The 13,642-nt window shown below is 35.4% G+C and overlaps 1 protein-coding gene across 5 annotated transcripts in view; it reads left to right on the top strand.

The window, feature by feature from the left end:
* The window catches only part of LOC137649226 (nucleoprotein TPR-like), a 134,395-nt gene that overhangs the window by 40,314 nt on the left and 80,439 nt on the right, over window positions 1-13,642 (top strand). For all 5 annotated transcript variants that reach the window (XM_068382215.1, XM_068382236.1, XM_068382222.1 and 2 more), the window contains exons 15-21: window positions 781-905; window positions 1,437-1,660; window positions 1,886-2,064; window positions 3,402-3,621; window positions 4,679-4,805; window positions 9,428-9,540; window positions 12,721-12,878. In XM_068382215.1, coding sequence (XP_068238316.1) covers window positions 781-905; window positions 1,437-1,660; window positions 1,886-2,064; window positions 3,402-3,621; window positions 4,679-4,805; window positions 9,428-9,540; window positions 12,721-12,878 — 1,146 coding nt within the window. The remainder of the gene's footprint in view (window positions 1-780; window positions 906-1,436; window positions 1,661-1,885; window positions 2,065-3,401; window positions 3,622-4,678; window positions 4,806-9,427; window positions 9,541-12,720; window positions 12,879-13,642) is intronic.

Genomic DNA, 13,642 nt, shown 5'->3' on the forward strand with positions numbered 1-13,642 from the left:
AATAAAGATGGAATACGGAAGGGAATAATGAATATTCATGGACATAAATGTATAATAAAATGCATTAAAAAACTAGAAATAAAAAGGGATGAATCGGAGAAACTTTGTAGAATTTGGTATTAAATGAAATTGAGAAAGATAGAATACAGTTTGAGATACTGAATGAATGGGGAAAGGGTAGTAAGATATTAGAAAGGAATGAGGATAATGCAGAACAAAGAACTGAGTAACGGTATAGTGAATAAAATAGACTGATAAAACCCAATAAACTTTAGTACATACATATACCAAGGCCCTTCCCCCAGTTTTGGGGGGGTAGCCAACATCAACAAAGAAACAAAAACAAAAAAGGGGACCTCTACTCTCTACGTTCCTCCCAGCCTAACAAGGGACTCAACCGAGTTCAGCTGGTACTGCTAGGGTGTCACAGCCCACCCTCCCACATTATCCACAGAAATGAAAATAGAACAAAAAGAAGAATGGGAGGCACCTTTCATTCATTGGACTAACATATACTGCTCTATTGAGCAGCTATGCATTGCTGTTTGAAATTTTTGCCTGGTATTTCCAGTTTAGCAGCCATTGTTAAGTGATTTACCATTTTATGCTTTTTACTAGGATATCAAAAGTACAGTTGCTAATATTGTAGTAAAATCAGCGGTTGGTGAATCCTTCGTTAAGGAGGCTTTACTGTATATTCATCTGTAATCTTGTCTCATTTTAAACTTTGAAACGACATAAATTACGCAATAAAGTCTTGGTTTATACCCTGCTTTACAGGCATTGTTGGTCGACACGAGGGCACTATTGAAGCACAACGTCGAGAATACATGTCGCTACAAAAAGATCACTCTCGTATGCAAGTTATGTGTGATAACATGAGAGAAGAAATGAAACTACTTAAGGTTAGTGGTCTTTTAACTTTTTCTAAATTGTTCATGATGGGATAAGTAAACAAAGAAAAAGTCAAGAGAGATAGATACCTGTGCTGTTTTTTAAATCATCAAGGTATTACTGCTGTTTACTACAGCCTAGTCTAAATGGCATTAACTTTTCAAATTTTTTAACCCTTTTACCCCTGGGGTATTTGGAAATTTCCAACCCTTAACCCCCAAGGGGTTATTTTTTCCCCAGCACATTTTGCAGTATATTTTTTTTAAATTGCTCTAACAGCCTTAATTTTTGTCATAGAGAGGTCAGGTTGGTCTCATTCTCTTGGAAAATGCCTGAATTTTCTAGAAAAAATTATCAAAAAATATGAAAAACCATTTTTTATAGCATTTTTTTGCAAGGACGTACCGGTACGTCCATGGGGGTAAAGGGATGGCTTTTGTGAAACGTACCAGTACGTCCTTTGGGGGTAAAAGGGTTAATCATTGCTTGCAGTAAGTTTTCAAAGTTTGGTTTTAATTATAGGAAATTTGTATTGTTTACAGGAAGCTGAAGCAAGAATGCTAGCCGAGAGGGAGAGCATGACACGAAACCAGTCAGCCCAGGCAATAGTCCTTGCCAATATTGAGTCCATAAAGAACAACTTAGAGAGGACAGATAGTGAAAAGACTATGAGATTAGAAAACCAAGTCTCTGAACTTATGGAAAGATGTTCCCGGCTTCAAGCTAAGCTGGAAACAAACACAGACTACAAGGAAGCTCAGTCTAAGTAAATTTAATTGCTATTTTTTCATTGTATTTTCATGAGGTTCATATTAAGCATTTTTTTTATGAATGGAATTGTTAGAAACAATGGAGAATTTTTACAAAACTAAAAGAAAAATGTCCTGATTGCCTTGAAAGATATTTTTTTCTGGTTTACAGAATGTAGATATTGCATGATACCCCTGATGTTTATGCACAGTGTGCATATTTCATATGGCTTTTCTTTTAGGTTGAATGTAGCTGAGGGGCAGTTGAAGAACCTCCAAAGTGAAAACAAGAACTTGACTAAACAGGTCATGGATGCCAAAGCTGAAATTATGACACTCAAAGCAAGACTAAAGGAAACTCAGGAGCGTGTAAGAACACCCATCACTTCGCCTGTTCTGCGACCAAGGAGTCCTTTGATTGGTGAGATTTATACTTTTAGCTTTTATTTTATTTTAGGTGGCTCGCTAACATAGATTTTTAGAGATCTGAAGTGCTTTGGGTTATATTCTTCTTCTTCCCAGCTGGTTCCCATTTTTATATGGGGTCGCCGTTGCGGATGAGCCGTTTCCATCTTTTTCTATTCTGCGCTTCTGCCTCATCAATCCCCTTCTCCTGTAAGTCTCCTCTCACACAGTCCCTCCATCTCTTTCTTGGTCTCCCTCTTCTTCTTCTTCCCTGAACCTCCATCTCCATAGTATGTCTCCCAACGTGGTCCTCATCTCTCCTCATCAGGTGTCCATACCATCTCAGCCTCCCTTCCTGCACTTTCTTTGATATTTCCCCCACCTTTGTCGACCCCCTTATGTAGTCATTTTTTATCCGGGGTATATTGGGTTATATTGAATTTACATAAAAGATCATACCTCTAGTATTAAATAAGAGCATCAATTAATTGGAAGAATTTAGATTTGTGAAAATTTGAATATAGGTTGGCAATTTTAGGGCTGAAATGGCCTCCCATAATTATACTAGTTCTTTGTCCATGAATTTGATTATTGAATATATTATAATAGTTGTTGATACAAAATTAATATTCTCAAAATGTTTTTTCAATAATCCAATTATTATTTTTTACATTACTTTATTAAGTTTATCCAAATGTATTAAGAGGGTTACTGGTGTTTTTTTTATTTTTTTTATTTGTAAGTACTGGATCTCCTTTGTGTTTAAAAGGTTGTCTATTCCTATTGCTTTTTGTTAAATCATGAGTCTGAAAAAAAAATATATTGTACCCAATGTAAATTGATATACAATTTGATATGTAACTGAAGGAAGGGAGGATGAATTAAATCTTTAGTTGGTCATCCTACCTTTTTATTGAATTTATTTTTGCAAGGTAAAATTTTTTTTCACTTGAATGTATGAAGTTGGTGCAGGGCGTTGTTGCTAGTCGTAAGACAATGTTGAGTGGACCAAAAAATCTAGAGGGGGGGAATGTGAAAAAAATTAAAAGTAGTTGGGGAAATACAAACCATTTCCCAATATAACATTTTATTCACTGTAAAGATTTCAATTTTTCTTAAATAGGTTATATAGTTTGCAAGCAATAAGTTTAACCGTTATGCAAAATTGTTCTTTTCTTAACTTTTACTATGCTTTATTGACAATATATTTAACCAAACAGGAATAAAGAAATATAGCATAAAACATTTCTTTTAAAATTGTATCTTTTAAAGGGGTGTTTTGAAATTGAACCTTTTGGAGGTGGTTATGATATATTTGTTCACTATTTCAATATGTTGTTTTGTGGTTTGTAGGCAGCAGCCCAGCCGCTTCAGGAGGCTCAACCATCAGATTGGGAGGGCCCCAATTGCGAGACTTGCAGGTGCAACTGAACGAAGAGAAGGCTAAAGTCACATCTCTGCAATCAAACCTTGATGAGGCCAAAAAGACAGTCAGTGAGTTGATGAATGTGACAAAGCAGCAAGAAAAGCAATTGAAGGATTCAACAGATTCGTATAAGGTTACTCAAGAACAGTAAGTTTAATTTTTTATTTTTTTCAAATTTCATATTGTATATTTCACGTAGTATATATAGAAGGTCCCCAGCTCAGAAACTTAACCCTTTTACCCCCAAAGGACGTACTGGTACGTTTCACAAAAGCCATCCTTTTACCCCCATGGATGTACCGGTACGTCCTTGCAAAAAAATGCTATAAAATTTTTTTTTTTCATATTTTTGATAATTTTTTGAGAAAATTCAGGCATATTCCAAGAGAAAGAGACCAACCTGACCTCTCTATGACAAAAATTAAGGCTGTTAGAGCAATTTAAAAAAAATATACTGCAAAATGTGCTGGGTAAAAAACAACCCCCTGGGGGTTAAGGGTTGGAAATTTCCAAATAGCCTGGGGGTAAAAGAGTTAATAGGTTCCAAGAAACTTTTTGTAAGTCTGATCGTTAGTAAGTCGAATTTTATCAAATTCTGGCCAGTGGTAGGCCTAACCTAACTCATTTGTACGATTTCCAGCTACAAAAGAGTCAACGAATACTCCTTTCTCATCTGAAATAAATATCAGGTTATTGCAAATGTTTTGCTTACTTTATTAACCCTTTTACCCCCAGGCTATTTCTAACCCTTAACCCCCAGAGGTTATTTTTTTTCAAGCACATTTTGCAGTATATATTTTTTAAATTGTTCTAACAGCCTTAATTTTCGTCATAGAGAGGTCAGGTTGATCCCATTCTCTTGGAAAATGCCTGAATTTTCTCAAAAAATTATCAAAAATATGCAAAAAAAATGTTTTAAATAGCATTTTTTTGCAAGGACGTACCAGTACGTCCATGGGGGTAAAGGGATGAGTTTTGTGAAACGTACCAGTACGTCCTTTTGGGGTAAAAGGGTTAAATGATGTATTGTTTTATTATTGTATTTCTTTGTCTTATTACAGTATGTGAACTTTTGATTCGATATCTTGAGATTTATTATATCGGTTGTATTTGTGGTTGTATCCAAATGGTTGTAAGTTTAGGACCTTCTGTATATTTAGTCCGTGGATATTCACAGTTTCTGAGTTCCACTACATTTTTTCAGGTTTACCAAAATGCAGAAAGAGAGAGATGAAATGGACGCAATGATGACAAGGCTACAAAGTAAATTATCAGCCATAACTTCAGACAGTGAAAATACAAAAGCCCGTTTACAGACTATGCTTGATGAGGTGAGTTTCTAAGGAATTGAAACTAGATAAGAATTTAAAGATTTTTTTATATTCACAATCTTTTAAGTGCATTCATGTTTATTATTATTATTATTATTACTATCCTAGCTACAACCCTAGTTGGAAAAGCAAGATGCTATAAGCCTAGGGGCTCCAACAGGGAAAATTAGCCCAGTGAGGAAAGGAAATAAGGAAATAAATAAATGAAGAGAACAAATTAACAATAAATCATTCTAAAATAAGTAACAACGTCAAAACAGACATGTCATATATAAACTATTAACAACATCAAAAACAAATATGTCATAAATAAACTATAAAAAGACTCATGTCCGCCTGGTCAACAAAAAAGCATTTGCTCCAACTTTGAACTTTTGAAGTTTTGAAGATATTAAAGTGAATAAATTATGGCAAAATGTGGAGTAGTATAAGATTATGAAGTTAGAGAAAATTTGTAAAAGAACAAAGTAAAATTGGAAGAGAGAAACAGGAAACACAACCTATATACTTATCTAACATCTAATGTATAGATACAGTAGATAAGGAAAAGTAGAAAAAAATACTAAGAAAGGTAAAGATTAGGATATCGCTCATCAATGCCTTACCTCATGTTACATAGAGTTCTCTTGCTTGAGGGTACACTCGGGCACACTATTCAATCCTATTTCTCTTCCTCTTGTTTGGTTAAAGTTTTCATAGTTTATATTGGAGATATTTTTTTAGTGTTACTGGTCTCTAAGTATTTTAGTTTTCCTTGTTTCCTTTCCTCACTGGCTGGGCTATTTTCCCTGATGGAGCCCCTGGGCTTATAGCATTCTGCTTTTCCAACTAGGGTTGTAGCTTAGCAATTAATAATAATAATAATAATATCAATGAGCTCACTATCACCATCTTTTTGGCTTCAGGTAAGGCATTAATAATCTTACTTTTACTATGCCTTACACCATTTTAGACATGGGCTCACCTTGACCATACTTTACCACACATAATGTGTTGATGAGCTCACCTTCACCATATTTCATAATAAAGTAAGATAGTGATGAGCTCACTGCCTTGTAAGGCATTGATGAGCTCATCTCCACCATATCTTATGCCACATAAAGCATTGATGAGCTCAACTTCATGCCTTATGCCATTTTCGCCTAGTCCTTGATGAGCTCACCGTTACCCTGTCTTATGCCTCAAAAGGCATTGATGAGCTCGCCTTCACCATGTTTTAGCCACATAAAGCACTAATGAACTCCACTTCACCATGTTTTATTCAACATAAAACATTGATGAGCTCACCTTCAGCATACCTTATGCCATATTAGTCCATGATGAGCTCACTGTAACCCTGCCTTATGCCTCGTATAACATTGATGAGCTCACCTTCATGTCTTATGCCACATAAAGCATTGATGAGCTCCCATCACCATGTTTTATTCCACATAAAACATTGATGCGTTCACCTTCACCATACCTTATGCCATGTTAGGCATTGATGGGCTCGCCTTTGTCATGCCTTGCACCATGTTAGTCCTTGATGAGCTTACATTTGTCATGCTTTATGCAATGTTAGTCCTTGATGGAGTCACATTTGCCCTGCTTTACACCATGTCAGCCCTTGATGAGCTCGCATTGGCCATGCTTTACACCATGTTAGTCCTAGATAAGCCCACGTTCACCATGCTCTATGCTATGTTAGTCCTTGATGAGCTCACATTTACTATATCTTATTCCACATAAGACATTAATGATTTTACTTTAATCATGCCTTACAATATGTGAGGCATTGAGGAGCTCACTGTCACCATGCCTGATAACATATTAGACATTAATGAGCTATCCTTTGCCTTACACCATGTTAAGATAAACTATTTCTGATAGAAGGCTTTAGGAGCCTTTGTATATTTTGTGATTGAATGTAGGGGGAGCAAGTGCTTATTATGAGAGGGACAGTGTCAGGTGGGCAGAAGCAGTCCTTGATTTCTTCCTTGAATGTAGGGGGAGCAAGGGCCTATTATGAGATGGACAGTGTCAGGTGGGCAGAAGCAGTCCTTGATTTCTTCCTTGAATGTAGGGGGAGCAAGGGCCTATTATGAGATGGACAGTGTCAGGTGGGCAGAAGCAGTCCTTGATTTCTTCCTTGAATGTAGGGGGAGCAAGGGCCTATTATGAGATGGACAGTGTCAGGTGGGCAGAAGCAGTCCTTGATTTCTTCCTTGAATGTAGGGGGAGCAAGGGCCTATTATGAGATGGACAGTGTCAGGTGGGCAGAAGCAGTCCTTGATTTCTTCCTTGAATGTAGGGGGAGCAAGGGCCTATTATGAGATGGACAGTGTCAGGTGGGCAGAAGCAGTCCTTGATTTCTTCCCCCATTTTTGGTCCTGTATTATATATTAATAGAATTGATGAGATAATTGCACAAGTGGATACCAATGTTCAAAGTGATTCTTTGAGGCCACTTTCTAGGAATATTATTATTTTTACTACTAGCTAAGCTACAACTATTTAAAAAAACATAATGCCTTAAGCTTAAAGGCTCCAGTGGAAAAACAGCCCAGTGAAGAAACGAAATAAGGAAATCAATAAACTGCAAGATTAGTAATAAACAATTAAAATATTTCAAGAACAGTAACATTAAAATAGATTTTTCATAAATGAGCTATCAAAACAAAACAACAAAAATAAGAGGAATAGAAATAAGATAGAATAGTGTACACGAGTATACTGTCAAGCAAGATAACTCTACCCCAAGACAGTGGAAGACCATGGTACAGAGGCTATGGCAATATCCAAGATTAGAGAACAACGGTTTGATTTTGGTGTATCCTCCTAGAAGAGCTGCTTATCAAAGTTAAAGTGTCTCTTCTACTTTTGCCAAGAAAGTAGTCACAGAACAATTACAGTGCAGTAGTAGTTAACCCCTTGCGCAAAGAAGAATTATTTGCTAATCTCAATGTTGTCAGGTGTATGAAGACAGAAGACTATGGAAAGAATACGTTAGACTATTCGATGTATTTGTAGGCAAAGGAAAAATGAGTTGTAACTAGAGAGGAAAATCCAAATATAGCACTGTGTGGTCAGTCAAAAGACCCAAAAATTTGTGGTATACAATGGGTGGCAGGTGCCCAAGTCAACCTACTACCCCTGTTTCTTCCTATAGATCAATAGCAGCAATGTCTTGAATTTTCATCTCCAAGGAGTTCTTTTCATAAGTGGTAGACCATCAGTATTCCACTCTAGCAGACATTCCGGCTGAAATTCAAACAGGACTCTTAAACCGTTGAAAAAAAGAAATTATAGTGGTATGTTTCCCAACATAACCGTGTGGGACCCTATCCCCAAACTGCGGGAACTTTAATAGGTCTAAGAGGGCTGTCAAATACCTCTTGCCTCTAATCGTGCCATTTCTAGGGAACCAATACTTTTTCCAAGTTATCTTTCCAATTGAGCTAGTTACTTGACATATATTTAACTTGGTTTATTTTTACTAAGTACCTCTGTCTTTCCTACTTGGAGAATGTGGTTTTCAGTGTATGAATTTCAGAATGTTTCATGGAAAATGATTTAATTTTTAAACTTAACTTCATTCAGTCAAGTTTTTACATGCTCTGAGCTTCACTTTTTGCCGGCCTTTTTAAAAGGAACCAATCTAGGGATGTTTGCTTTTATCTCCCCTTCAAAATGTTACGAAAATGACGTACGTTTGTCATCACAAAAGGCTAACGCACGACCACAATCCACTCATGTTTTTCTATTTTATGCTTGATCTCGATTGTCATCATTCGCTTTTTCTTTTCACTACACTTGTTTGCACTCACTCACTTTGAACCCATTGCTTATTCACTTAATTCTGTACTGATTAACGCAAAAAAAACACGTAAAACATGCAAACACGACGTCCGATGTTTGGAGATAACTACGCGAAGGAGTTCCGATGGGGGTAGAGCCAGCAACGCTGTCCTCGTGAGCAGCCTCTCGCACACTCGGCCACCTAGCGGCCGCATAGGGAACTGTTTCATATCCTCGTATCTCGGGGCAAAAATTTGCTCGAAATTTTTCTCGTATCAAATTTCTCGTATGTCGAGATATTACTGTAATGGGTTTTACATATGTGATAGTGAAAGTTTTATTCTATTTTAGCAGCACTTTAAAGATTGAATAGGACATGACTTCTAGGTAAGCATTGAAATGATTTTAGTTTAACCCTTTTACCCTCAGGTTATTTGGAACTTTCCAACCCTTAACCCCCAAGAGTTTTTTTTTTCAAGCACATTTTGCAATATATATTTTTTAAATTGCTCTAACAGCCTCAATTTTCATCATAAAGAGGTCAGGTTGGTCTCATTCTTTTGGAAAATGCCTGAAGTTTCTCAAAAAGTTATAAAAAATATGGAAAAGTGTAAGTAAAAATTTTTTGCAAGGACGTACCAGTACGTCCGTGGGGGTAAAGGGATGAGTTTTTTTGTAACGTACCATTACATCCATTGAGGGTAAAAGGGTTAAAATGAGGTAAATTTAACTGCAGATGCAAATCTAATAAGGACCTAGTAACAATATGTACTTTACAGTATTTTACAACTTGAAATACATTACTTTGCTGGAAATAATACTGTACCCCTTTTTTTGTTTATTAGGCCAAGGATGAATTACAAGCATCAGAGAAAAGACTGAAGGATGTCAACGAATCATTCCAAAAAGCTAAGGAAGAAGAAGATAGAGCGAGGAAGGAGGCCCAGAAAATTCATGAGTATGTAAAACTAAATAAATTTTTTGGTAGGACTTTCTGTGCTCATAAGTGGAGTTTTGAAGTAATCGTTTGTTGAGAGTATTTTAAAATTCTTGATCAATAAAGAATCTTAACCCTTTTACCCCCAGGCTCTTTGGAAATTTCCAACCCTTAACCCCCAGGGGGTTATTTTTTTCCCAGCACATTTTGCAGTATATTTTTTTTTAAATTGCTCTAACGGCCTTAATTTTTGTCATAGAGACGTCAGGTTGGTCTCATTCTCTTGGAAAATGCCTGAAGTTTTTCTAAAAATTATCAAAAATATGCAAAAAAAATGTAAATAGCCGTTTTTTTGCAAAGACGTACCGGTATGTCCATGGGGGTAAAGGGATGAGTTTTGTGAAACGTACCAGTATGTCCATTGGGGGTAAAAGGGTTAAAATTCCTGAACAATAAAGAATCTTAACAAAAACGGGTATATTCCCAAAGTGTATATAAGTTGTGAACATGTTTGAAAACAATTGAGTTGGAGATATTTTCATGCAAATAACAACATATCTTGTACACTATCTATCATGTCTAACATTTCTGCTATTAAAGTCTGTGATACATCGCCATTAGTAAAACAATGTTATTTTGGGGCTACCCCTAACTCCTATTACTATTCTGCTTTTTGATGGATTTATTTCATTTAAAAACCATTTGGAAGGGAATTTTATGCTCTTAATATTTTGCCAATTTATAGAAGTCCCTTTCAAAGGTGATTATTTTTTTCATGGATATTTTTCATTTATATATACTGTATATATATATATATATATATATATATATATATATATATATATATATATATATATATATATATATATATATATATATATATATATATATATTATCTATCCATCTGTCTATTTGACTATCTATCTATCTATCTATATATATATATATATATATATATATATATATATATATATATATATATATATATGTATATGTATATATATATATATATATATATATATATATATATATATATATATATATATATATATATATGTATATATATACATATATATATATATATACATATATTATATATATATATATATATATATATATATATATATATATATATATATATATATATATATATATATGTATATATATATATACATATACATATATATATATATATATATATATATATATATATATATATATATATATATATATGTATATATATATATGTATGTATATATATATATATATATATATATATATATATATATATATATATATATATATATATACACAAATACATACAGTATATTCATACATATATATACACAGTAATACCCTGAGATACAAATTTAATTCGTTCCATGACTCCCGACATATCGCAAAAATATCGTGGATCAAAATCATTATTCCCATTTGAATTGAAAGAAACAGAATGAATTTGTTCCTAGGGTAAGAAATTTACCCCTAAGAAGCTCAAATTACATTCAACAATCACTAAAGAAATATAAATACAACAGTAATGACTCAGAAATTGATATAATAATAAATGTTGATACATACATACATACATACATATACCAAGGCACTTCCCCTAATTTTGGGGGGTAGCCGACATCAACAAATGAAACAAAACAAAAAAGGGGACCTCTACTCTCTACGTTCCTCCCAGCCTAACAAGGACTCGACCGAGTTCAGCTGGTACTGCTAGGGTGCCACAGCCCACCCTCCCACATTATCCACCACATATGAAGCTTCATACTGCTGAATCCCCTACTGTTGCTACCTCCGCGGTCATCTAAGGCATCGGAGGAAGCAGCAGGGCCTACCAGAACTGCGTCACAATCGCTCGCCATTCATTCCTATTTCTAGCACGCTCTCCTGCCTCACTCACATCTATCCTCCTATCACCCAGAGCTTCCTTCACTCCATCCATCCACCCAAACCTTGGCCTTCCTCTTGTAGTTCTCCCATGAACTCTTGCATTCATCACCTTTAGCAGACAGCCATTTTCCATTCTCTCAACTTGGCCAAACCACCTCAACACATTCATATCCACTCTAGCCGCTAACTCATTTCTTACACCCGTTCTCACTCTCACCACTTCGTTCCTAACCCTATTTACTCGAGATACACCAGCCATACTCCTTAGACACTTCATCTCAAACACATTCAATTTCTCTCTCCATCACTTTCATTCCCCACAACTCCGATCCATACATCACAGTTGGTACAATCACTTTCTCATACAGAACTCTCTTTACATTCATGCCCAACCCTCTAATTTTTACTACTCCCTTAACTGCCCCCAACACTTTGCAACCTTCATTCACTCTCTGACGTACATCTGCTTCCACTCCATTTGCTGCAACAACAGACCCCAAGTACTTAAACTGATCCACCTCCTCATTCAACATGACATTCAACCTTGCACCACCTTCCCTTCTCGTACATCTCATAACCTTACTCTTACCCACATTAACTCTGGACTTCCTTCTCTCACACACACTTCCAAATAAATGTTGATAAAAACAATAAGAAAAATTAGAGTTGGACTCGCCTCCTAGGCGAGTGCTAGCCTAGAGGATGCAAGCAAGGAGGAGGGAGGGAAAGAAGCAATCCAATCTTAACTTTATTTCTTGGGAAAAATTGTTTTAGCTTACGAGCATTTTGATTTGACAGTTCGCTCCTAGAACAAACTAAACTTGCAAACCTACACACCACTGTAATTGCTTATGAAATGTAATGAAATTTTGATAATGATTTAAATTTGATATGTCAATTTAACAATTTATTTGATTTTGAATGCTTGTAAAGGTAAAATTGTGTCTTCAAAGTAAGAACTAAACCTGAATATATTATAAAAATACATATTTCTAGTTGGAAATAGAAGAAAATTTTCTCTAATAAGACAGAATTTGAATGTTTTAGTGCATAAGTGTTAGGCCTTTGGTAGATCCTAAAATGTTTAAATTAAATGAACTTTTCTTTGTCATTTGTCCTCGGTAATTTAAGAAACTAAAATTGTTGACAATTTTGAAAGACGAAATTTAAGAAACTAAAATTGTTGACAATTTTGAAAGACAAAATTTAAGAAACTAAAATTGTTGACAATTTTGACAGACAAACTCGGTAGAATTTTCATTGTTCGACTGATGCCATATATCTTTTTCATATTTTCAGGCTATCTGCAGAAGTACAGAATAAGTACGAAAGAGAAGTAATGTTGCATGGAACGGATTTGAAGACACTGGCAGAGTTGAAGAAGCGACAAGCCGAATTTGACTCTGAATTGCAGAAAGTTACTGCAGCTAAAACTAAAGCTGAAGAAGCCGTGAGAGGTGAGAATTAGAATATAAGGCTGAGGTAGAGGTATTATTTTGATGTACATTTTTAGGTATATCATATGTTAACCCTTTTACCCCCAAAGGATGTACTGGTACGTTTCACAAAAGCCATCCCTTTACCCCCAAAGGACGTACCGGTACGTTTCACAAAAGCCATCCCTTTACCCCCAAAGGACGTACTGGTACGTTTCACAAAAGCCATCCCTTTACCCCCATGGACGTACCGGTACGTTTCACAAAAGCCATCCCTTTACCCCCATGGACGTACTGGTACGTTTCACAAAAGCCATCCCTTTACCCCCATGGACGTACCGGTACGTCCTTGCAAAAAAATGCTATAAATTTTTTTTTTTTCATATTTTTGATGATTTTTTGAGAAACTTCAGGCATTTTCCAAGAGAATGAGACCAACCTGATCTCTCTGACAAAAATTAAGGCTATTAGAGCAATTTAAAAAAAAATATACTGCAAAATGTGCTGGGAAAAAAATAACCCCCTGGGAGTTAAGGGTTGGAAATTTCCAAATAGCCTGGGGGTAAAAGGGTTAAATCTATACTTACCTCTTAGTCTCAACTTTTAGGAAAAAGGGAGGTTTGCATTTACAATAATAAGTAATTTTATCTTGGGGTCCCAATCAAACTCACTGTAGGAAGCTGATGCAGGTACTCTGATGGTTTGGGATAGGGAAGGTAAAATGATTACAGTACATAGTCCTTAGTCCTGATCCCTATAAACATGTCATATTTGTTGTCTTCTCT

Source organism: Palaemon carinicauda, chromosome 1 (assembly GCF_036898095.1).
Source record: "Palaemon carinicauda isolate YSFRI2023 chromosome 1, ASM3689809v2, whole genome shotgun sequence".
Classification (NCBI taxonomy): domain Eukaryota; kingdom Metazoa; phylum Arthropoda; class Malacostraca; order Decapoda; family Palaemonidae; genus Palaemon; species Palaemon carinicauda.